At 42.4% G+C, this 25,650-nt stretch overlaps 1 protein-coding gene across 1 annotated transcript in view; it reads left to right on the top strand.

The window, feature by feature from the left end:
- Window positions 1–67: 67 nt before the first annotated feature.
- Window positions 68–25,650, top strand: part of LOC129202056 (probable acyl-CoA dehydrogenase 6) — a 92,474-nt gene continuing 66,891 nt past the window's right edge. The window contains exons 1-2 of the mRNA XM_054814076.1: window positions 68–459; window positions 16,956–17,076. Coding sequence (XP_054670051.1) covers window positions 307–459; window positions 16,956–17,076 — 274 coding nt within the window. The 5' untranslated portion in view covers window positions 68–306. The remainder of the gene's footprint in view (window positions 460–16,955; window positions 17,077–25,650) is intronic.

Raw genomic sequence — 25,650 nt, 5'->3', positions numbered from 1 at the left:
GCTCCCCGGCGTGGCCGTCCCTCCTCCCCCGGCGGGGACGGCTACTTTCGCTTCGCGACGCCCGCTTTCGCCACCCGTTTATCGGTTGCTTCATGGCTGATCGTTGGCATTAAAGAAAACCTGCCTGTAACCCGAGAGCCTGCCGTGGCTTGCTGCGGGGGAGAGGAGCTGGAGGAGGGACGGGGCGGTGCAGGGGCCGCCGGGGCGACCCGGACCAGCCGTTAAAGCTCGCCGGGCCAGGCCGCGGCCCTTGCCTTTGCCCTTGCCGGAGCGGGGCGGAGCGGAGCGGGGCAGGCAGTAGCGGCCATGGCGCTGCGTGGCAGCAGGGGCTGGGCGCGCTTGGCCTCGGCGCTGCGCGGGGGTGCGGCCCCGGGGCGCGGCGGCAGCTCGGGGCAGCGGGACGGAGGGCTCGGCGGCGATACGTCGCAGTACCGCGACTTGCGGGCGGCCCTCAGGAAGGTACCGGGCGGAGGCGGTGGCGTTTCCCCGCGGTGGGCGGGCTCGGGGGACGGTGGGACGTTAGGCCGTGCTGCCCCGTGGGCCGAAACAGGCGGAGAGAGCAAGCGGGACAAGAGCACCGAGCCGCCCGGAACGGCTCGGGATATGTTTGAATGAGTAAACTTCCCCCTGCCAGTGGTGCCAGAAGCGAAGCCGTGTGTCCCCTGTATGTGTCCTGCGGAGTAGCAAAACACTTCCCTGCCGTGTGCCGCTGCCACGGGCCGAGCGGGTGGGTGTAGTGCTGCGGGGTGAGCGCTGCGTGCTGCTGCCCCTGCCGCAGCTCCCTCCGGGCTGCCGCGAAGTGCAAGGTTAAGGTCCGGCTGTGGATGCAGAACGGAGCCCGTTTGTCATTGGCACGATTTCTAGAAGGGGAGTAATGGGAGGTTACGGTAAAACTGAATCATAAATTAAGAGGAAAGGAGGCACTTCTGGTAAGGTAACGCATAAAAGGAATGCCAGATGACAGTCTGTAAGTAATGGTGGTGTCGGTGAACTCTGTATATTCCCAGCTGAGAGGTCAGTGTCACCTGTAGAAGGCTGTGGTATAATCAAGTACACCTGTGAAAGTTAGATAATGAGATGGTTTGGAGGCAGAAAGCCCCGGCGTGGTGCACACTGTGGGGGTTGTGTGTGAGGGAAGTCTGCCTTTAAGCTATGAGCTGATGAGAACAGGGCTGAGGTTCAGTGCCTACTACAAGGAGTAAATGGCATTATTGTGGCAGCCACCTGTGAACGAGCAGGATGTGCGTTCAGAGGTAGGCATTACAGATTGTAAGGACTAGTCTGTTATTTACCTGCAGCTGAGTTTACAAGTCCCAGCTGGTGCTGCAGTGCACTGCTGTAGCTTTTTAAAAACAGTATGCACTGGATGGCCAAATATTACTGGATTGCCAAATATTAACTCATTCATGTGACTTTGGAGCTGTGCTGTCATATCTTCAATAGATGCTTTTTAAAATTACTTGAGGAATCTTATATATTCATGGATAAATTTAACCTTTTCCAAATTTTACCTCTTTCCCAGTTCACTGTGGGCAAAAGATAGTGGAACTACTTCTCAGTCATGTGGTTTTTACTTCAGGGTTTGGTTTTTTTTTTTCTAGGAATTAACTTTCACATTTCCAGTGTTAAAACAGGATAGCCCAAAGGCCATTTAATTAATCAAGTTTTCTATCACTAACATGAGGCCTGTTATCCTTGAGCTTTAGCAGTTGTGGGTTCATCTTGTATGTTAGAAAAAAGAAACCTGAGCAGTAAGGAAAAGCAATGCATGGCCAGTCTGTTTCCTAAAAAATTAGTTCATTAGTCTAAACTCCTGGGCCTTCTGCAAAGCAGAAATAAGTTGACAGAAAGGATCAGTAGAAGTTGGAAATGAATCTTCTTTTCTCATGTGGATTAATAGTACAGGATTTTGTAGCTAGTACCATAGTGTTGAGTTTGTGCTGATCCCGTTTGGAGCAAGCCTTCGCTCTTTATATCTGCAGAGTCATCTGCCCGCTGAACTCGTCCCCTGGCACACTGCTCCCCGTTACCTGCCTGGGCACTACAACTGCAATAGTGAAAAATCAATGTCCTTCTGAAATACAGAGGACAAGGCCAGACCTTGTGAAGGCAGTAATCTGCATCTGGAAGATTTTTAAAAGCCCTGCTTTGTCAGGGATAGGTGAAGGCACACGTTATTTTGTATCTCAGATGTTTGCAGCTGTGTGTTTACTGAGAGATTGGGGGAAAGTGGCTGTATTAGTGTCTGCTGGTGCAGTGTTTGTTTGCTGCTCTGCTGTGTGACACAATGCTTTTTTTTTTTTTTTACAAATATTCCCCTCCCTCCCCCCCCTTGTTTTTATTGCCCCCATGCCTGTTGAAGCACAGCTAGCAGTATGCCCTGCCTTGCTGGGTTTAGTGCAGGTAATTGCATCGTGGGCTAAGAGGGAATGTAATGCTGCGTTCATCACATAAATCCTTGTGATGAACATATTGTAGAAGAAATTACAGTAAGCAACATAAACCCAATTTTATAGTGGTCCTGTATCTTACAAAATGCTTATACAGCATTTATTTTAGATTTTATCTGATCATATAGAGAAGAAAAAATAAATCACCATATTATGTCAAATCCAATCTGATGTTCACCCCAAAGCTTCTAGCAATCAATGTTTATTTTGGCTTAAGTTAAGCCTGTTCCCAGTGACTTTGGGGTAAACTGAAAAGTAAAGCCTTTGGGAGAGAATCACCACTCAGGATCTGTAACACATTTTAAGTGTACCTGGTATGTAATTTGTGTAACTCTTTCATCTAGCTAAATCCAGATGCAACTACCAGAGAAATCGGAGAAATAAGCAGTGCAATTCCATGAGTGAGAACTGTTATTTTTTTGTCTCCATTTTATTTTTTAATCTATTAAATTAATGTATGTTAAACAGTCTGTTGTTTTCCAATTGTTCTGAGCAGGATGAGGAAGAGACTCTTGTCATTCCAAGGGGCTGTTTTTAGCAAGGGTATTGAAATAAGCTTGTGAGTGGTTTCCTTTACAACTTTATAGGTCACCACCCTTCCTCTTGGAAATTGAAAATGTAACTTTTCCTTAACTTGTTGAACAATGCTTGCACTGCAGTGGTATCCTACAGCTTGCTGCAGTGATTAAATACTATAGCTGGCTGGAAGGAAAAAGATTTAACCTACTCTGTGTGTGTGTATGCATAACAGTATGCGTATAGGATATATGCATGCTGTCTGTTTTTCTTCTGGCATTAGTAGTAAGAGGCTTTGGGAAATAGGCTTGAAAAGGATTGGCATATATTTTGCTGGAGTTGCATGTAATATAAATGAGATTTCATTTTATAGCCAGCAGTGACTTAGTCTAGTTACGCTGTGTTACATCTCTGTAGGATAAGGGGGATTTCCCCTGCAACAGTGAGACTCCATGAAAGGACACTGCTACCTTTTTTTGCCACTCTTGGCTAGTATGTCGTGAGTTTCTGTTTATTAATATAAACACAGCTGAATCTGCAAAATACCTGACTTGCATCTGTCATTTTAAAACCTTACTTATCATGCATCCGAGGTAAAAGTTTCAGGAAGGAGACGGTTCAAAAATGTGACAGTAGTAAAGCTCAGGGTTTTTGCACTGAGTGCCCTCTTGTCTAAGGGAAGCAAAACGTTCCCAGATTCTGGGGTATTTGCAGTAGCCTTTGTCATCTTGTGTCTGACAGAAACATTTATATAAATATTTAGGGGCTAGTTCTCTTTCTGGTATAGATAAACACAGCAATATCCTTCACTACTGCCAGTTTTTGGTAGTAATTTAACAGAGAGGAAACTTTCATAATTGATTTTTGTTGTTATTGGAAGAGGCAGCTGGAATATACCACTATAATAAGAGGAACCAACCAATACATTCAGTAGTGCCCTACCAAGAGTTGCTTTTAAATCAGTTTAGGGGAGAAAAAAGAGCTTTAGCACAGTCAAGCAAGCTCTGTAAAAAGCTTTTTCTCATAATCAGAAAAATGTCACTTAGTGTACAAATGCTTCATTGTGTAGCAAAAATGCTGTAAAAGCAATTTTATGAGCAATGTTCTTATTTGTTACTCAGTGTCAGTAGTGCATACATCTGAGATTGCAGTTGCTGTGTCCAAACATTGGATTTTTTTCCTACTCTATATTCATGTTAGAACAAATTGCCACTGCGTCTAGTTGGACTTCTCCATGAGCATCTCCTAATAGGAGAACTGGGCCTAAGAGATATTTTTGTGGTTCAGGTCTAGCTATTATATTGCTTCATCATTGTCACACCTGATTGGGTTCTGACAATTAAAATCATGTCTTAGCAAGCAGTTTATGACTGAGCAACATCTGGGGTTTATATAGGTTTTGCCATGACTGTTCAGAAAATGTAACTTTGCTTAAAGCTTTTTAGGTCACATTTGCTTGGAAATGTGTAATTAAATCTCTTCCCCTGCCTATGTATCCATTCTAATGAATGTGACATCTCCCAGCCGGGCGTCAGGGTGTTCTGAAAGCTGGTCTGTGTTTCAGCTCACCTTGCTCTGGACTTTGACTTTCTGGGAGAGGTTTTTTTTTTTCCCCCGTTTGGACTAGATGGAGCATGAAAGCCTACATCCAGCTCCAGTCCTTGAAGATGAAATTTGGTAGGTGAACACTGATAGATTACATGAGGAGGCCTCCAGGATGGTTAGTGTACTGCTTAAAATTATTTTCTGTCATGCAGCCAGGCTTGAGCAGCTAGACATCAATTGTTAGATTTTTCAAGATCTTTTAAGAGCCAAAGATCCCTGGTCAATAGTCCTGGTAGCACCACCTGAGCTGTATGTTCCCTCAGATTTCAATGACTAGCTTTTGACTTTTGATAAAAAAAAAACAACCCTAGAGCATTAGTTTCTCTGTAGGAGTAAGTCAGGGCAAACTTAATAATTTTAAGTATTTCCAGAAATGTCATTATATCTGCAATCTGCCATTTTATATACGGCAGCCTTTAAAATATGCCATGTAAACTCGAGGTTGGGCAAACTGGTATGGGCGGCATGCTGTGTTTCTGAAAGTGCCAGAAGTGTCTGAGACAGTGAGGTGCAGAGATCCTAAGGAGAAGGGAGTAGTGGGGTAGCCAAATCGTCACACCTGAAGCTGCTGTTTGGTGGTGGATGTTCTGCTCCCTGCTCATGCCAAGGCACCTGGGAAGTATGTGCTCTGTGAAAGCTAATGAACTGAAAGGCTGGAGTGTGGACTATCCTCTGAAGTTCTCTTGGCCATGTCTACTGGTGTCTGGTCTCCAGTACTGCTGCAGAACTGGCAGGATTTTGTCTGTCATTGGGAGCCCTCTTTCTCCTTTGTCAGCATCCTTCAAACCTGCTGTGGACGGGAGGCTTGGGTTGGAGAAGTGGAGCTGCTCTTCAAGCAGATTTGGGAGGGTTTCTCAGGAGTGGGTCCTCAAGTATTGTCACAAGTATTCCTATTAAAAATGTGCAGTGGGATAAGCACAACAGTGTATGTTTTGATTGCGTTTTCAAAGGCAGCAAAGGAAATTAGAAACTCCTCTCTTATTCTTAAGAAGAAATGAACCTTTCCCAGGGGAAACTGATAAAATCTTGGAGGAAAATCATCTTTTTTGGGGAGAAATGTGGAACATTTTATTCCAGTTTAGCTTTCTCCCAGCCACACACAAAGATAAATGGAAAATAGAAGGAACTCTGTAGAGCATGCTGAATAAAAATGTTTCACATGGTGCTGGGGCAATGCGATAGGTAGATCCTGTGTAAGCTTCTTGTGGTTCAGACGACATCCAAATCTAGCTGATGATTTGGTATTATGAACTAGCAGACCCTCAATGAGGTCAGTTGTTTCAATCCATGAGGATGCCTCAAATTTATTAGGTACTTGGCTGATAGATGATGAGCGTAGATTAAGAGCCAACACATATATAAGTTGGCATAAGCTGTGGGTCTGCGGTGAGTCTTCATCTACAGTTTGGCATGTGCAGAGCCATTTTTTTGAACACCTGTAGAGAATATTTTTCATCTTTCAGTGACCCAAGACAAAGAAAAGGTGAGGGCAACAACAGAGTTAGGATCAGTTCCTAGGACTATTTTCCGCTTTGTCTAAAGGATTCAGTCATGATGTGGGCCTCTTGGATGCAGTCAATAAACCATGTTTTATTTCCAGGACTACTACTCTGGGTACGGGTGTGATAGCACAGATATCCCTGTCTGAACATGGCCTGCTGATGCACTGGGAAGTCCTAGGAGTACAACAGGAGACCCTGGTTGCCACTTGTGGTTTTGGTTGGTTGAAAAAGGATCGTGAACATTTGGAAGCTCTGCTAATGGAGATCTCTTGATGAAGGAAATCATCAGTCTAGGTGAATGGTACAGCCTAGCCAGCGCTGGATACAACATTGCTTAACACAGTCTCTCCAACTGTTACCAAATTTTCAGTTTGCACTTCTACTTAGTTAAGTGCTGAGCCCTTTCATGGGAAACAGTGTGTAGGTGGCAAAGATGGATAAGCTCCAGAGAGTTGGGATTGTTCAGCCTGGAGAAAAGGTGGCTCTGGGGAGATCTAATTGTGGCTTACCAGTACCTGAAGGGGCCTACAGGAAAGATGGTAAGGGAGTGTAGTGACAGGACAAGGGGCAATGGGTTTAAGCTGAAGGAGGGTCGATTTAGATGAGATGTTAGGAAGAAATTCTTTACTGTTAGAGTGGTGAGGCACTGGAACAGGTTGCCCAGAGAGGTTGTGGAGGCCCCCTCCCTGGAAGTGTTTAAGACCAGGTTGGATGAGGCTTTGGGCAACCTGGTCTAGTGGAGGGTGTCCGTGCCCGCAGCAGAGGGGTTGGAACTAGATGATCTTTAAGGTCCTTTCCAACCCAAACCATTCTGTGATTCTATGCCTTTGAAATTGGATACCATCGTAGAATTCCACGATGCCCTAGGACCTTGCAGTGGACAGGTGGCCTGGGATGAGGTGGGACACAGTGAGATAACTTGTTTTGTTCCTGCAGGGATGTAACCCAGAGTCAAAAGCAGGATGCAAACCCCAACATCCCAGCCCCTGGTGAGCATTACACTATACCTCAGCTCAGCATCTCTCTGTTGGATAGTGTGAGTTGCAGGGGCAAAAAAAAAAAAAAGCTTCACTTGCTCAGTTCTGCATGGCTTTCACAACTGGATACAAGTAGCCAGAGCTCCCACCCTTCCTAATGGCTTGTCTGAGATGAGCACCTTGATTGAGATGACACACATTTTTGCTCTTGTAGGATTACCCTGGCTTGAATGCATCTGCCCTCAGATCCTAGGAATAGCCATGCCCTCAGTGCTCACTTCTCACTAATTCTGGGTTCCCTGTATGCCAGGCCAGGAAAAAAAAAAAGAAAAAAAGTCTTTGTCTATTATGTTGTGAAAGTGTGTGGTTTGTGCTCATTCTGATTCCTTCTGGGATGAGCCCTCCAGCTGAAATCAAGTTGATTGAGACAGTCCCATGTGGGAGTCTTTAGATATGTTGTAATTTGTGTGCAGGGGAAGATTGATGATAAGATGAAAACTGTGGAGTTGGTGCTGTGGACAGCCTCACAGGGCACCTAGAGAGGTTGCGTCATTACCAAATACAAAGGATTCTCATGAACAGAATTTGTGGTTACAGTGGGTGAGTCTGAACCCAGTCAATTGATGGCTGGTTGAAGGTGGAAAAGGGGATTCCTTTGATCTATTTTTTTTCCCTACAATGACACCACGTGCTCACGTGGTTCTTGTCCAAGAACACAGGGCCCCACGTGGCTTAAAACCCATGGTGTTGAGTGAGAAATGGTCTTTTGATGGCATATCGCTTTGCCCCTTTTGGTGTGGCTGAATGGAAGATGCAGTAGATATTACCAACAGAGAGGTAGCTTAAGTAAAATACAATCTACATGTGCTCAAAGGAGAGAAGGTGAGAAATTCCATGGAACTCAACACAGAAGTGAGTGCCTGATCTCAGGAGGCTTTGCAGATGCATTCCTATCCTCTGCTGGGGAGCAGATTTCAGTATGGAGTCCAGAGTGAGAAGCAGTTTTGGGATCCTCCCTTTTCTGCCATATTCTTGGATAGGGCAGTTGAAGGGGTTGTGGTTGCAAGTGTGCAGGGATTGCCAAGACATTTGGGTTTTGCAGGGGGCATTTACCCATGTGATTGTCCTGGGAAGAAGGAGATAGGGAGGGAGGAGGGGTTGACTAGGGTCATGTCTGTCCCTCCCCAGCTGGAGCTGGTCTTCCAACATCTCATTCCTCAGGAAAAGGTTAAGCTGGGTTCAGCTCCCAGGTCCTGGACTGGACCTTTTATTTTCTTAACATGGTGATGATGTGTGCCCTCTGCTCCAGTGGTGGGGCTCCCAGATGCACCAGCAGCTGCACAGGGTGGAGGGGCAGCACATGCTTCTGCACTCCCTGGCAGGTTTTTAAGTTTTAGGTAAGCATTGGCAAAAGCCTTGTGGTTGATTCAGGATTTGGGGTGTGGGTGGTTTTGGGTTTTTTTGTCTCCTAAAGTAAAAGCTGTAGCCAGATGTATGAGACCAAAAGATATGCAGCATTTAAATTTCTGAACCGATAATCAGCTTTGCTTTGTGTGTTAAATACGTTGTGAGGAACTGTCCTAGTGAAAGGGAGGAAATGCAATGATTTAAACAGAAGCGTGTCCAGTTACTGCCAAATTAATAGACCAGGCAAAATTGCAGAATACTCATAAAGTGCATGCTTTTTTTCCTGAAAATCAGATTTTGTAAAAATAGATGAGGGCAGGTATGTTTTATTGTATAATGAGATGCCGCCAACTCTTACGTTACAGGGGTTTTGCCTCTGTTATTTTTTTTTTTCCCTTTGAGAAAGGGAAAAATTCATTTAGTAACAGTTTGTTCCAGTATTTGCTGATCACTGCAGTCTTTGGTACTCAGTGCTGTAGCAGATTGCATGATTCCTTTGTTGCCTGTGGCACGACTTAATTGAGGGTACAAAAAGGAATTGTGGTGCTCTAATTAATAAATTTTAAATACATGTCTTCCCATTCCAGCCATACATTTTCCAGCACTCAGGAAAAGTTTCTGGTTTTCTCTTATATGAGCCTACTGAATATTGGTTTTAAATCCACTGGAGGTTTCTCTGGAAGCTCAGCTCTGGCCACAGCTATGTGCAATGGCAGTGGAGAAACCCAGACGTGAGCCAGGCCTGTCCTCCCTCGCTTTGCAGCAATGAACAGAGAAGTAGAAGTATCCTAAAGATACCCGAGGTGCTAACGAGGAAGTGTTATCTGCCCCTTTGAACTGGCTTTATAGTACTTGCTGGAATGACTTTTTTTTCCTTAATTCTTAGTGTCTCAAGCTTATGTACCACCCATTGGGAAAGGGAAAAGGGGAAAGCGAAACAACCTGAAATCTGTGTGTATTTATGTCTAAATACGTGCACGTGCACATAGTAGATTCAGGAGGGGTTATATGTAACACACCTGATATGGTTGATGTGTCTCTCTATTCTGGCAAGTGCTTAGTATGTTTATAAGCAAAATAAAGGATCAGCAATGCAGTCCATGGAAAAAGAGGGTGGTGAGCGTGCGTGCCTGCCACGGACCCTGTGCTCAGCCGGGTGCTTCAGTGTGGTCCTAACCTTATTTCTGTGTAATCCCGCAAAGCAAGGGGACTGGCAATACGTTTGAGGAGAGTTGATGGAACTATGATTTTGCTTTTCAACACCTGTTTAAGGTTCTTAGGTATGGAATTAAAAGAAAAAAAATAGAAAATATAGTTGTATTTGACTTGGCTTTCTTTTTTCTTCTCAATGATATCTTCTGGCTGGCTTGAAGTGTCCTTTTCATCCAGCAGTCTTTTTTTCAGTAGGCTGGACGCATCTTGTCCTGCAGGTACCATGTAGAGTCATTTGGTTCTGCACATGAAATGCATGAAAAGTTGGGTAGACCAAAATGAACTGAAGGGCAAAGACAGCGGAGCATGATCTTCTGAACCTTTTCAAGGGGTGGGCATTGGCAGCTGTCCTGCCTGGTTTGAGTGTCTGGCATGTTCTTCAAAGTTTGTGAATGAAGGACAAAGTTTCAAGAGCAACTTTCCTACCTTCTCTTTTTAACAAATCCTACAACCACTCATTTCTTGCTCAGAAGTATTTGTTTAGTGTTGAAAAAGATGCTGATAAGAACAGCCCATTCCACTGTTTAATACTGTTTATTTACCGAGGGCTTCTATGCGATTGCTTTTTAGTCCATGAATTTCAGTCTGTGTGTCTCTCCTCTATGGGATGTGCTTGGGGTGATATCAGTGAGCTTGTTTATACAGGCTAAATCAGTCACATTTCAGATTAGACCTGTTAGTCCTCAAGTATAATGGGGAAAAATGTAATAAAAAGACATGGAGAATAAACCAATGATACAACTTGGAGGGTATTTTTTCCTTCAAATGCAGTGAATGCTTTTACAAAAGACATGGATGTGTGTGGTAATTCCTCATTCATTTTAGGTTTTCACAGGGGGGAAACAAGATTGAAAATTCTATGTAGAGTAACAAAATGTTTTGAAAAAAATGTTTCCAGTAATTGTCGAAAAATATGGAAAGAAATCAAAGCTGTTTACTTCAAACCCTTGTATGAAAGTTTAGACCACACTCTCTCAATTCATTGCTATTGGCTGTAAAGTTCTAAGTTAGAGGGATACTTAAATACTGTGTTTTTTTCCTGCTGTTTCCTCCTTATTCTATGTGCTACACTCACGTTATTATTTAGTATCTTCATGATGGCTTGAAAATATTGAGGCTTTACATCTAGATTATAATTTTATAACTTGTTGGCTTGGGGTTTGTAAAATGAGTCATGATGTTTTAAAAAGCTTAAGTCAAAATTACTTAATTTTTGTTCTTTAATTTAATTATCTGGATATTCTGCTTTTAGGACGTTGTTTTTTCTGTCAAGTGTTTTTTCACAGGGTCATGAAATGGATGTCTGCACTTAAATTGAACTTTTTCAGTTCAACCCTGTATCATTGTGGAAAACATTTCTTGGCTTGTTCCCAGCAACAGTCTGATGACAGGTCAGAGTACAGAAGTTTCCGTATCATCTTTGAGGTCCGGTCCCAAATCCCGTACTCAAAGAGAGCAAATTCTTCAGCGACATCTCTTGTAGACAGTCATTTGTCCAGATGTCACGTTGCACGTTTGCCTGGGTAGTCAAGTGCAAATACAGAATATGAGGCACAGATTGTATCCAAATGCCAAATCTTCCATGTTGTGGGCACGAGGGAGACTTGGCTTCCTCGTGCAAAGGGGAGATTTGTTTTGGCAGCATCTAGGACATTTGCTGCTTTGACAGGACCCCTTGTGTAGTGGTAAGTCATTTTTTACGTAGAACTCCTAGGTGAGTTCTAACCAACAAGAGCATGTATGTTTTTATAAGAGAAGGAATGAGGGCTATCCCCCTTGTTTCAATTAGTATATATATTAACCCCCCCCCCAAAAAAAAAAAAAAAAAAAAACAACCAAAAAAACCCAAAACAAACCCCAACATAAAAACACCAACCAAAAAAACCCAATCTCCAGAAGATGGTCCTGCAAAACTTCCTGGAAATCTTTGCCCTGGGGTGGTGATGCATCCTGAAAGAGGAAGCAGTAAGTTGCAGCTTTGCTCTCCAGATCATTTCAGACCTCAGGCAAGCTGGTAATATTGGACTTTGGCTGCCAAGAGAAAGCACGCTAAATAACTTTGAGCAGGCAAGATTAGTGCAGCAGGGAACGTTTTCTGTCTGCTGTGTGGTTAAATCATCTTTGTGCGATGGAGTTGTTTTTAATCTGTTGTGGTCTTCTGAGTCACATACTACCTCTGCTTCTGCACGTGATGTCATTGGAGACTGAACGATTGCCTCTTTCATTGGGGCACTGACTGCTGCAGGTCCAAGCTTGCCACCACCAGACTGGGTCATCCGGGCACTCGGGCTGCTCCTGGCTTCTGCTGAAGTCTCCTAGCACGTGTCGTGGGGACTGCAAGCACAGGATCATCTGCCATCCTGCCAGCACTGGAGGGACCTCACAAGTGCAGGAGGGACAGCAGGACCCAACTTTGCTCCCCATGTGCCAGTAGACATCCTCATCAATGAGGTGCCACAGCAGAAACACCAGTCTCTCCACAGCCTCTCTAGTAGGTAGCAGCTACGAGGAGCTGACCTCCTTCTCTCACCTGCCTTGATTTGCCCCGGTTCTGTCCTGAGTGTGTTTCCACATCCCAGTCTCCTTCTCTGCACCTTTTGCCTACCTTTCTGAAGAGTATTACTGGGAAAGGATTGGCCACCAAACTTTGTTTAGGGCTTTGGAGGAGTTGTGGGGGAGCTGAGGAAGGCCACGGCCTCCAAGCCCAGGAGCAAGAAGAAACAGGGAATATACGCTGGAAAACTCATTCTGGTGTGCTTGAGATGCATGCCTTGGGGGGATCCAAACAGCAGCCACCACGTAGGAAATGAACGGCTGCTGTTTGTATGTATGAGGCCCCCCCGAGGGGCAGCCGAGAGGACCCGCACAGGCTGCAGCGCGGCAGCTGGCAAGGAGCTCGCCACTGGGGTCATGGCTGCCTTGCACCCATGGGGTGGGTTTTGGTGGCCAGGTTTGGTAGCACTCATGGGTGGCCCATGTGTTTGACCGCCTCGGCTCTGGCTTATATCTTGCTAAAGCACTGCCTTGTCCTCAGTACCGGTGTCCCTGCAACGACGAGTTGTCTCTGTGCTGAAATGTACCACCACCCTACAGGATTGTAAGGGTAGATATAAGACGTATTGTGTGTAGAAGTGGCGTGACCTCTGATTTCTGATTTGAATTGCTTGATAGAAGATAAACTTGCTGGTGAATAATGGAAAGAAGTCTTTAATTGCTGTAAAGGACATCTGTACGCGCTGTCAGTACCCAAATTAATTCAATTACAGTTTCTACTGTTGTAGAAGTAGTGCGTTTATTTTAGAATACAGTGAGAATTAAATGGCAATCGCTAATGTTTCTGAGCAGTTGCTGGTACAGTATCAGCACAAAATATTGAGCATCATGTGAAGGAAAATGCCCAAATGTGTGGTTTTGTTTCTTTTCTCATTTAAATAGTGTACTAACTTCCAGTGGAAAAATAATCAAAATGTGCAACTATCTGGCAATGTTTTGGGGACAGATTTTCATTGCTCTGTTTTAGAGAGAAATTAGAATAATCTATTAAAAAAAATTATCTGTATTTCTGTCTCTGTCCCCTCCCCAACCCTGCCACCGCATTTCCCCATTCCTGGGCAGGAAGCTACAGGTGCTGTTTTCACAAAACTTTGTCAAGACTATTTTAAATGAAAACACTTTTATTTTTCTTAGTGTCATTCAACACAAAGTGAGTTTGTTGGCTCGCTCAGTTTCTGACTGGGCAAATATCCACAGTGTTTTTTGAAATAATTCATGGCTGATACCAGCCCTGAAGCCATTCTTTTGAAGGCTCCCTGGAGAACAGCCCAAACTCTTGCTGAACCAAGGTTGCCTCCAGAGCCGAGTCCTTTAGGTTTGCATCTTCACGGTTTGGATGAAGCAGCTTGAGAAAAACACTGGTCCCATACATGAGACTTTGTGCCCTCGCTGCCAGGAAAATAACAGAATTTCTGTTGTGGTTTGCTGGTACTTTATCAGCAGGTGGGAAAGATATATGGCTCCTAAATTGTCTTTACATTCCAAATGCAATTGAGATTTGGCCAGCTAGATCAGGTAAAAAGATTTCCTTTGTGGCTGGGAATATCTGTCAGATAGCATCTGTAGTATGCTGTGTGAAAATAATTCTGCTGAGAGGAGTTTTAGGTCTTGTTACAGTCAGCATCCTAGTGATGGAAGTCTAAATGCTCTCACCTGTGATTTCCACATTTCTTATGATAAAGCATATAAAAATAAAAAATCTAGCTGCTCACCTACTTCCAAAAGCTTGCTTCTGTGTATTTGTCAAACACTGCATGTATACCTTATGATTTAGGTTAAGGTGCCTGCATAATTTGTGCCTGCGGCTGCTGGTGTTTGCTTCTTAAAGCTGTGCACATTCAAAAAAAATTGAATTAATTAAAAGTTAATTAGTCAAGATTTAAATTAATTCAAGTGTGAAATATTTCTCACGGGGCACGGATGTTAGGAACTGGCCAAAGCCAAGGGAAGGAGCAAATTAAATGGTTAGGTATGCGGCATTATTTGACCTGCATCCATGTAAACCTGTCTTTACCAATGTTTTAAGCACCCATTCTGTAATTGGTTGTGTTCCTTCAGTCATTGGTTTGGCCCTTTGAAAATCTCTCTCTCTGTTTTAGTTTGCTTTTATATGAAGGGATGACAATATCCAGTGATCAGTACTGAAACATTAGCCAGTTGACCAGCGCCGCAGTTCTCCAGCGATATGGCTTAGGCTTGTGACAGGACAAGGGGAGGTGTTTCCCCCAGACCCCCTCTCCCATCTGGGTCATCTGCCTCTGGTTGCCCCACAGCCTCCCCTCTCACTCTGTACAAATTATCTGAGGATGTGTGTTTTCTGAAGGCTTATTCTGAGGACTGATACTTTTAAAAGAATGAGTTTGCATGCCTGAAAGTAGGTTAGTTTGTGTAGAGTCTTGATGATTGTAAATAGCATGTGTGATTTTTTTGCAAACAATTTTCGTCTAAAGTGTAAAAGCTTTTGACAAGACCTCTTTAATTTCTTTGCAAAAATACAATTTCAAGTGGATGGTCCAGTGACTAAGAAACAACTGCAGATATCCGTATCTAGACTGTGATACTAATTTTTTTCTTGAACTGTTTGTGGTTTGGTTTTTTGTTGTGTCATGCAAGGGGGATCTTGTTTTGCTTAACATGGCAAACTTCACCTGGTAATAATTAAACTTTGGCTTTGTTTAAACAGTTTTGAGTTTTACTCAAAGGCATAGGAACAAGCAGGTTATAATCTGCAGAAATCATGTAAAATAACTTTTCTCATGCCTTAGTCATTCTTCTGACTCTTTAACTTCAAAGGTAGCTTTGTATGTAGGCTGTGAAACACTTGGCCTGGTACCAGCCATAACAAGCCCAGAACTCTGTTGGTACATTCACTTCGTGCTTTTGCCAAGATCCATCAAAAGACAGGGATAACTTTCTGTGTGCACTTCATAACATCCAGGGAAATGCCTGAAAGAGGTTATCAGATGAGCATTACCAAATGTTACTACAATCAGTCAAAAAGGTGTTTCATCACCTGTAACTCAATATTAAGGGTCAGCATCCTAGCATCTGAGCATCTAGGATATGGCAATATAGAAATTAAATATGGACTATCCTAGATAGTGTTCCTGGTGAGTATTTTGTTACTATTGATCATGAGGCCTACGTTATTCAGTATAAGAGAGGGAGAGAGAGATGCTAATTACTGAATGAGTTGAACGTTCAGCATATACGTTTCTCAGAATTTGTTGAGAGAAGTGAAAAAGTGATTTTTCTATTACCAACAGAGAAGTATACTTATTTCTGTGGCCGACTGGGAAGCAGAAAGCAGCCATATATGGGCTGAAATTCTCCAAAGAATGTGAAATAAATAGATAGCTCAGAAGAAGGCTCCACGGGGTCTCATGAGCGCAGCAGTTTAGGAGGGAGAGGAGTCTGTTTCCAGCTCAAGAAATAGTTAGCACCACAGGACTTGTTTATTTAGTGTGGAGAAAAGACTAAGAGGAGTGAGTTCTTAAAATAATAATTTCTCTCTTTGTAAAACAGTATAACAGCAAAATTGTGGTCGTGGATTACAGACATTAACTTTCTCTTGGGAATTGGTGTTTGTTTTGGTAAGGTTGGTTTGGGGGAAGGAGAGTAGCTTTTCTGTTTTGTGCGTGCTGACCCAGGTGCACGGTGCACTTGGCGGCACGGGTTTGGCTTGTGGAGGTAGGCAGGGGTGGGCACTGTACAACTGACTCCTTATGAGAGCTACTGAAGCGCCGTCTGCCGGGTTGGTAAGCATGGGGAGCAAGAACGAGGTGGCAGAAACACGAACACCTGATGCGCCCTGTGGCGTGGGGCCATTTGGCATGGAGACAGCTCTGTTCAGGGGTTACTGCCAGGCTTAGAGGTCAGCTGTGAAACTGCAGGTTGCCCATTTGGCTCCCTTCCCATGGCCATGGAAATCTGGGATCTTGGGGGGTGGGATGTCCAACCCTTGTGCTCTGAAACCTGAAAGCGTTACTGAACGTGGTGGCTGTACTCCAGATGTATTTTGCTGGCAACAGCTGTAGGAGAAGACAGCATCTGAATAGAGCAAGGGCAGTAGCCAGGCAGCTTAGGACATTGACTTCTGGAAGGTGTACAGCAATAGCCCACTTCAGAGTTGCCCAGGGACTAGACTTGGAAATGCTATAAAATCTGGAAGAAGACCAGATTTTTCCAGTACGTGGGAAGTCTAACTGCAGACTGGACACGAGTGCCCTGAACAGTACCTGACGTCCTTGAGAGCCTTTCAGGCAAAGGGAAGGGAAGCGAGGTCTCTCCTGCTTGCCTGTGTTCCGTACTGTGTGTGGTCATCGTGAACAGATCATCAACCTTCTTTGGCAAAGACCCTATGAGGATAATCCAGATTTCCCTTCCTGTCACTTTCTAGAAACTGTACCCAAAAAGGTAACAAATAATGAGGGGGAACCACTGTTTTTCTAGGTCTTGGAGAGGCTTAAATCAGCCCTGATGACTTCCTGTTGTAGCAGTTATAAGTGCTAAAAGAATTATTTATATTTGCCTTATTGCATCTGTTGTAATAATTGCGGGTAAGTGGAGAATAAGGACATCCATCAGGAAGTAAGAAAATGAATGTGCTTTCAAAATTTTCCCTGTACGCTTTTTTTCTTTTTTAAAGTCAAGTTTTTAAACAAAAGTAATCAAAGGTCTTTCTGTAGGAATGTCTGTGTTAATAACTTTTAAAATTTATTTTTCGAATCTAGATCATTGACAAGGAGATTAATCCCTTTGTGGACAAGTGGGAAGAAGAAGGACAGTTCCCAGCACATAAAGTATTTAAAACCCTGGGACAGGCTGGATTCCTTGGTGTGGATAAGCCAACAGGTAGGAGAATATGTAACTCCTGAGTATTGATGTTGACGGTGATAGACTCATTACGTTATCTCAAATCGCTTTTGCCCCATATCAAAGCATGGTTTGGAATTCAATGCAAAGTTTACCTATATTCCTCAGTCACAGGCATGCTGGTTACCAGCTGTGCAAGTACAGAAAATAATGTTGCTGAGTGCTCAAGTTCATATTCTTCTAAATATAAATGTTAAAAACCTGTGTGACTGTTATTTTAAAGTCAGTGAAGTGAAGGTCATTTTAATTTTCAACATACAATCTGTATAATGACTTTTCTTCTGGATCTGGACACATATGAAATAATCTTCATTAAAGAAACCACAGTTTGAAGGCATTGAAAGTATTGTAAGATTTGGCCTGTTTTATTTCCTTAACCTGTAACCTCTCCATCGTTGTAATGTATTCTGTCTCGCCATTCAGAGGACGAGGTTTGTGTGGATTTTAGGCCATTATATCGTAGACTGTCTTTAAAATGCACTATTCCAGCCCACAGAAGCATGTACAAAACAAGAAACTAATGATGCACACAGCAAGGACAGAGCAATTTTCATGTGTACACATATATATTGGTGAGGAAAAAAGTCAAGAAGTCCAGAGGAACAGGAGGCATTCCTGCTCTTCAGCCAAAATACATATTCCCCTAGTTTTTTGTTTGTATGTGATGTAATATATACTTGTTTTCTTTTCAAGTGCTGTTGTTACATGTTCCAGTCAGAATTCTCTGGGTTTTTTTCCCCCATTTTCTTATTCATGGTTAAAAAGTTTAAAACAAAAGTAAGTTTGAATAGGCAAACCTTTTAGCAATCGCGGCGAAGTCAGAGCAGCCCACAGTGACAATGTTTGAACAGTTAACTGCAGATAATTGTCTATATGGAGCAGCTCACACAACCTTAGCTATGGCACGCCACATCATTATGTTGCTAAGGGACAGGGTTTGAACTGTGGAACAAATTATGTCTTTTTACCACTTTCAGAGGAAATTTTTCCTCTTGAAATGAACTTTCATATTCTTACATATTCCAACGAGGAAGGTTTTTTTTCTCTAGCTGTTCAGCTGTTGGAGATCGCAGAACTGTTTAGCTGTGATTGTCTGACAAATCCAGTTAGGTCTGAGCTGGAATTCTTTACAAAAATGCTGACAGTTTAAAATTATACTTAAGATCTAATTAAAGGACAAATAGGATTACTGGGGGAGGGAGAAAACCACCTCTACCTTTTGCTATAATTGTTTGATAGGCAGATTTGAAATCTGTCTCAGTGGGATCTCCTTCACACTGCTAATATTCATGTTGGTTGTAATAACGGTTGCGTTGCTGCCCGATTACAGCCACATCTTGTTATATGTATCTCAGGGCATGCAGAGGCCTTGGCTGGGGTAGAGAACCTCAATCCTGAGCAGCGCATAAAACGTTGCATAATACTTACAAAAGCTAGGACAGAAATAATGTGAGTGAAATCTAGTGAAGAAGGGACTTGTAGAGCCAAAGATAAGCACTGACTATGCTTGTTATACTCATGACTAAGAATATTTTAGCCTTGGCTTTGGCACTTGTATCTAGCTGTTAATCTAATTGTTGGGCCTCTGCAGCTGCATTTTATAAAAGCTATAAAAAATGGATAAAATTCTCAGCGACACATGGTCCTTCTGAGTTCATCTTTTGGAGCAAGGTATTGTTTGGTGCAGAAAAAGCACCAGCTCCCTGTAAGATGCTGCCTCTGCAGCATTCAGTTGTGCAACAGAATGTCACCAGATCTAGCTTTGCTCTGTAATGGTGTAGTACCGCCAGGGACGTCCTGAAAGTACCGAAACCTTCTCGTGATGGTAAGTGAAAGAGTCAGATGTGTAACAGCGTAGTCTCAGCAGCAGGACTTTGGTAAAGCCTGAAATTCTTCATCCTTCTACAAACTGCTTATGCTTGTTGTGATTGTGATTAGTGTGTACTGGTAGTAGTAATTAAAAAATAGTAATAAAAAATTAAAACCTATAGCTTTTATACTCTGCTCAGCCACTTCTATTATTTAACTGCTGTGTGCAGAGGAAGAGAGATCTTAAGAGATTTGAGGAAGCCAAGAGCAGCTGGGAGTTTTGGGGGGATGTTGGGAGAGGTCTGGAGAAGAGAGGTTAATTGATTTGAGGAGAGCATTCGTGACACAGCCATTGAGTAACAACCTGCCCTACTTTCTCTTTCCAGCACAAACCAAAATTATAATTAGCATATTGTATCCCTTCAAACCCAGATCATAAAGCATTCTGTTTAAAGAAGACTAAGTTTTTCAAGTGAATTCACTTTATTAGCAACTGCAATTTTGAAATGTAAGTTTTTCTGATTTTGTTTTCCAGGGTCATTCTGTCGAGTACAGTTAGTGAGTTTTTTTGGGGTGTTTTGGTTTTGGTTTTGGTTTTTTTTTTCCTGTAGAATTAATTTTGGAGCTTTCTGATTGGGCAGAAACAAGTCACACACTTGTTTTGCTTAGATAGAAGGAAACATCTGTTGGATTTCAGATTTGTTGAAACTGGACTTTTTCCTGTGTAAACACCATTCCCTTTATGAACAATGAGCTGCTTAATGGGAGTCATGTTTTTAGAGGAATGTCCTTACATGTGTCCCTTATCATTGGGAACTTTCTCTGTGTGGAGAACTGATTTGGGGCACTATTTGTATTGCAAAGGCTCCATCAGTTCCCACCATATGCAGTTGTGGGCTACAAATTTGTCGGGGTTTTTCCTTTATATTTTTTCCACAGTTGTTTATGCTTGTGCAGAGTATTTGCTGTAGTACAGTAGTTCAGGATGTTAGTTGGAGGGGTCATGTAAACACTGTGGTCAAGGCCCAGCTATGCACCCATAATTGGAGAATCCTTAAGATGATATGGGGATTTAACTTACTACACTGTCTGGTCAGTCCTCTGCCAGAGGAAGATTTTTCTCTTTGAACTGTTTCTCTGCTCTGGTATTTACATGACTCAAAAATAGTGCATATACTGGTTTTCCTTGGGCAAAAGTGTGTGTTATTCTGTTATAATAGGAAATTCTTTCTACTAGTAAAATGCATGCTGAAAAAGTGAACGTTATTTATGCATAAAAAGTCCCTTTTTGCTCTATGCAAAATGTGTTTTACAGAATCACTCAGTTCAGCCTGAAGTATTTAGTTTGAGGGGAAGAAAAACCCAACATCTCTATATACTTATTATTCCTCATTTATGTTTACTGTGTGTTTCTCCTCAAATTATAAAGTTTCTAGGCTGTTGAGGTACTGACAGTCCCAAAACTAAGGGCAGAAAATATTAGGGTAGGCAGCAAAAATATTTTAAATATTAGGGTAGACAGCAAAAATATTTTAAACAGTCTTCGTAGTTGGCCATTGTCTGTTTTGCTAAGGGAAGTGGGTAGGACATATTCTTTGGAGTGTTTTATGTGCAGGTTAGATGAGAGATTGGAGTAAAAGCTGAAAAGATCTATGCAATCACTTGTCATCTTATGGTTTATGAATCACAGCCTTGGCTGTTGCTAAATTTTAGGATGTGTTGCCAAAGACACAGGCTCAAAATGTACTGTTACGTGCCTGCGTATGCTGACGCAGTTGATTAAAAGTTGTTTTTATCAGCTGATGCAAAAGTACAGGAATCCTCCTGTAAAGGCGCAGGGAAAGTGAAGAGGAGGGAAGAGAAAGCTTTGTAAGAGCGCAGAGTCTGCTGTCCTGCATATTCACATAACATCACTGTGAGACATGAGCAATGAAATACCCACAGTGGGCATCATTATTAGTGTTTTCACTGGCAGTCCTGTAGGAATATTTAGCGGAATGCATTAGCATGTAGAAATAATTATGACAGGCATGTCCAAATAGTAGCCTTCGTTATTTCTGTCAAACACTTAGCAATGCACTTGCAGAAATACGTTCTTAAATATATCAGGAAAATTAGGAAACTATGTGGTAAGACTTGTACATGGATGGCGAAGTATAGTTTCACGCTGTCTCCTTCCCCTGCTGCTGGGATATATGCTGGAGGACTGGAGAAAGTAATAAACAGTATGTTCTTGTCACTTCAGACAGATAAGCATCTGATGAAACAAAACAAATGTTTCAAATGGTTGATTATACTGCAAGTGGAAAATGCTACAATAGCTTTCCTTAAGAAAGCATGTTTATTCCACGTGTCTGTGTGTTGAATGTGGGAATATAGATCTAGACTATCTTCTAAGGTTAATTTTGTTGTTTTCTTCACAAGTATTTGTTTCTCTGGTGAAATGAGACCTTGTGAGAGTTTGGTAGTGGAGAGTTTCTTTCTCTTTCTTTTATTCTTTTTCCCTTTCTGTATTACTAAGTCTTATTATTATATAGAATGAGCAAAAGAAGGACCTGAGAGGAGCAGTGAATTCAGTTACTAGAAAGGAACTTAATAGTTCAGGTGAAAGGGGTTTTATGGCCTCTGAGGGAGTAACTGAAACGAACTTTTTCAGATGTATCTATGAATAGAAGCTAAAAGGGATATATTTGGCAGAAGAGAATCCTTTGCCCAGAACTGTTTCTGTATGGTAGGAGTGGATCAGCTGCAATGCTTTGCTTGGTTTAGTAGATTTAAGCATAGCCAGCTGAACTAGTTGTTTGGTCTCTCTTGCTTACAAAAGAGTGCAGCTGTAGTTAGTTACTAATAGTTGCACTCTGAAAGTTTGAGAGAAGCCATTGCACCACGTTTTCAGGTACCAATGACCCGGTAAAGCTGCACTCTAAAATGTTTACCAGCTATGAGATATACCTGGTTTGCAATCAAGAAATAACCTCGATAAGCCTCTAAAAAGACAATAGACCAAAATTAGTCAGTGTTTTATTTGAATCAAATTGATGACAAAGTTAGTGATGGATGACAGTGATTTGGAGACCTCAATCATAAGTATAAGAAATTTCAGGTGCTTATCTGACCTTCTTAATTTGGCGGATTGGAATGAAATCTCAGGAAAATAGATTTTTGTATGTGTAGAAACAAGTTCTGTGTGGGTGAGACTTTTTTACCTCCCCTCTTGTGAAATGCTGACAACTCAAGTCCTGTCTAGCATCTTGCAAGTGTAGGACGAAATGCAGTTGAAAATGGTAAGGAGGGGACTGTTTGTTGCACTTCACAGATCATCAGATATGTCTGATCAGACAAGGAAATGAGCACTTGAGTTTGTTTTTGGTTTTTCTTGACTCTGCACATGGCTTGGAAACACAAGTACTTCGTTCTTTGTGGCTGGTTAGGAAGTGTAGCAGTACCTCTGGGAATAGCTTGTTCAGCTATCAACAGCAGTTTTGTAGAAACACCCAGCAGAGAACAGGCTTACCGAAGGACAGTGAGTCTTTGTGAGAGAGATAATCATCCTTTAAATGTGTTGTTGATAGAGGGATTGGATTAGTTCCTGGGATTCTGCTTTTGTCCTTGAGATAAGGCAAATCCTCACGCTTGTGACTTGTAGTGCAGGACACAGCAGTAACCCATCCAGTTCAGGTATGTGTATGCCAATACCTTAGGGGCAGAGTAGGAATTTCTGAAATCTAGTACATGTACCACTGTCAAAACAGTATTAAGACATTTCTAACTTCTTCCAGGAAAGAGGCATTTTTAATTTCTAACTGGGAACAAGTGCTCAGCTATGTACGTGCTATTAAGTGCTTAAGCTCTTGATGGTCACTTCTCTCACAGCATACCTGCTGTGCCAAATTTGCCTCTGCATCATCACAGGCTTTGCACAAACTGGCAGATGCATGTGGTGTCTTCAAGTTGTTTAGGAGCACTTAGTCTCTGGTTGTAGCTAAGAGATGGTTACAAACAGCTGTCCCTGTTCCATCCCTGTTCCGCACAGTGTGCAGGGTTGTGCTCCAGGTAGTGCAGAAGAGTCCATCTTTATCTGTTGTACTTGATTTTAGGTTAAGTGCACACCAACTTGAGTGCTTTGTATGGGGCTTGTTAATGAGGTTTCCAGGTTGCTCAAAACTCTCTGTATTCACATACCAGGTATGTGTCTTTGGGGGGACGCAGTGCAGAAATGAAGATGGAAAAGCCAGGGAGGAAAAGTAAGGATACAGCTGTGGTGTTGTTGGAAGGTCACACTGAAATGGTGTCAGAGTGAGAACCTCGGTTTCCAGAATCCAAACTGTGGTCTTATCTACTGCCTAAGTGGTTCTGTCTTTTTTTTTATCTACTAATGCCTCAAGCTTCAGGACAGGTGAATCTCATCACTAGCTAGAGTTTTCTCTTCTCCCTAATGCAGAAGTTGCAACAATAATCTTCTATAAAAAGTGAGAAGAGGACCTGCATACTGCTCTGAGGTTCAGGTGCTGAATCAGGAGCCATATCTAACCTGTGAAAGACAGCTAATTTGACTAGTTGGCACTGAACTGGACCAAAAGCCAGATGGTATTTCTCAATGTAACATCATGATAAAACACTGGAAGAAGCAATCAGGACTCTTAGTAGTATCTTGTGATCGTTTATTTGGAGATCAACCTGTTCGGAAGCTGTGGACTAAACATTCTTAGATTGACTTGAATATTTCAATTAACTTTTATGACTTCTTTGATTTATCCTTTTGTGGGGTGTTCTCGGTTTCGTTTTCCTCCTGTTCCCATGCTTCTGAAGGTCTCTGTGTATAACTTGGGTTTGAATTTCCTTCAGTTTTGTAGAAAATTGTTGAGTTTGGGGATTTTTGAAGAGGCAAATTTGGTAAAAAAAAAAATAGAATAAATCTGATGTTCTTAAGCTTGTAATGGTGAGTAGGAAAAGAGTACACACTAAAGAGAACAGCTGAACAGATTAAAAAAATATGAGGTACGACACCTGAAAAGAATATAGAGGTTGAGACATTTTCAGGTAAGACATACTGTTTGGAAGTTTCCATTAAAGGATTTTAGTTTATCCTGATACTTCTGTGGATCAAATGGCAAGACACTTTCTTGACAAAGCATGGGCTAATGAATGAGCTTATACTAAAATAGCCTTGGTATTATGTCTCCTTAATTTACACATTACTGTCTCTTCCCAATCTCAAAAGTTTGATGCTAGATTCTTGACATCTGTCACAAACACAGATGGCATGATCGGAAAGCTTTCTGAAAGATATAAATGCACCTCTTATGCTTTGAGACATGTCAGTACACCCAGCGTGGAGAGTGTGGGAGAATTATCTTTGTGAAACCTAGGCTTGATTCACTTTTGCCCACTCACTTTTGCATTATCAGCTGCTGGGAGTGAAGGCTGATTTCTTTCCTGGGACTGAAATGAGGAGAAATACTGTAAAACAGTCATTCTGAGGTTGACATGGAAAATCTCTGAAGAGCTGTTGACTTGTCAATACTTCCAGATCCCATAGGTCAAGAACCAAACCACAAACTTTGAATGACATCTGGCTTGAAGAGAAGATTAACAAGATTGCAGTAAAACAGTGTTGTTCCTAGGTAAGGGTATCTCTCCCCAACGTTTGAGCAAGACAAGAAGCTGGTGTCCAGGCTGTGCAAACCTGAACATGTGTAGCTGAATTAGAAGAAATGAAAGGAGGAAAAAAGACAAGAAATGCATTTAGTTTTGGTTGTCCTATTCTGATCTAACATTTCTAATCCCTAGTGACCCAGTTCATGCAGAATCAAAAGCATCATTAATGATCTAATCCTTGGGGATCTTGCATACACACTCAGTCATCCCAGTGTCTGTAAGGAAGTTCAGGGGTCCCCATACAGGTGAAGTACCTTTTCCTAAAAGTGAAAAATTGGTCTTGGCAATATCTTTCTCCCTTTCTGACAGGTGACTAACACTGCAAGCCACCTTTGTGAATCTTGTCCTTACCCTTGCAACACAATTGTAGGGCTTCCTGTGCTGTAAACAGGACTCCTGGGGATAGCACTAATCCTTTTTGGCACTTATCCCAGAAAGGAGGACAGGCAAAGGCATAGGCTCATGCATAGGCATGATTTTTGTTCTTTTAAACCGCTATACAACTTAAAGAAATAGCCATCTGGTCGGTTCGGCCCAATGTTTAATGTATTTCAAAGGCCTGTCCCCGCTTTCTGTGCAAAGTTCGTATTTCAAATATTACTAGTTAAAATAACACCGCTGTAGCACAATGCTGAGATATCATGAGCGCTACTCAGGAGACTTGCTGCAATAGGGAGGCTTTCTACAGTAAAGACTTCACTTCTTCTTTTTTTTTTTTTTTTTTTTTTTTTTTTTTTGTCAAATAATTGCCACTGCCTTGGGGTTTGCTGGTGGGAAAGCTGCTTTGAGGTGCTCAGAGGTATATGATGTCTGAATATATGGAAACCCGTAGCCAGATTTGGAGTCATAAGGGGTTTGTGCTAGTCCCCTGACACACGTGGCTCCCTCGAGCAGAGAACAGCCATCAGTTTGTGACCCAGCTGTGAAGCGTGGTCTGGGGAGCACCATGCCACTTGGTGCACTTTCCTGACCCCAAAGCTTTGGTGGTCACAGACTGCTTGTCCTGGTTGTGTTTTAGGGCTCTTAGCTCTTTAGCTGAACAGTCTTGGGACTCTTGCTGCTTCATTGACAGGGATAAACAAAAGC

Source organism: Grus americana, chromosome 2 (genome assembly GCF_028858705.1).
Source record: "Grus americana isolate bGruAme1 chromosome 2, bGruAme1.mat, whole genome shotgun sequence".
In the NCBI taxonomy this organism is placed as follows: Eukaryota; Metazoa; Chordata; class Aves; order Gruiformes; family Gruidae; genus Grus; species Grus americana.
This window is presented reverse-complemented; position numbering and strand designations above follow the sequence as displayed.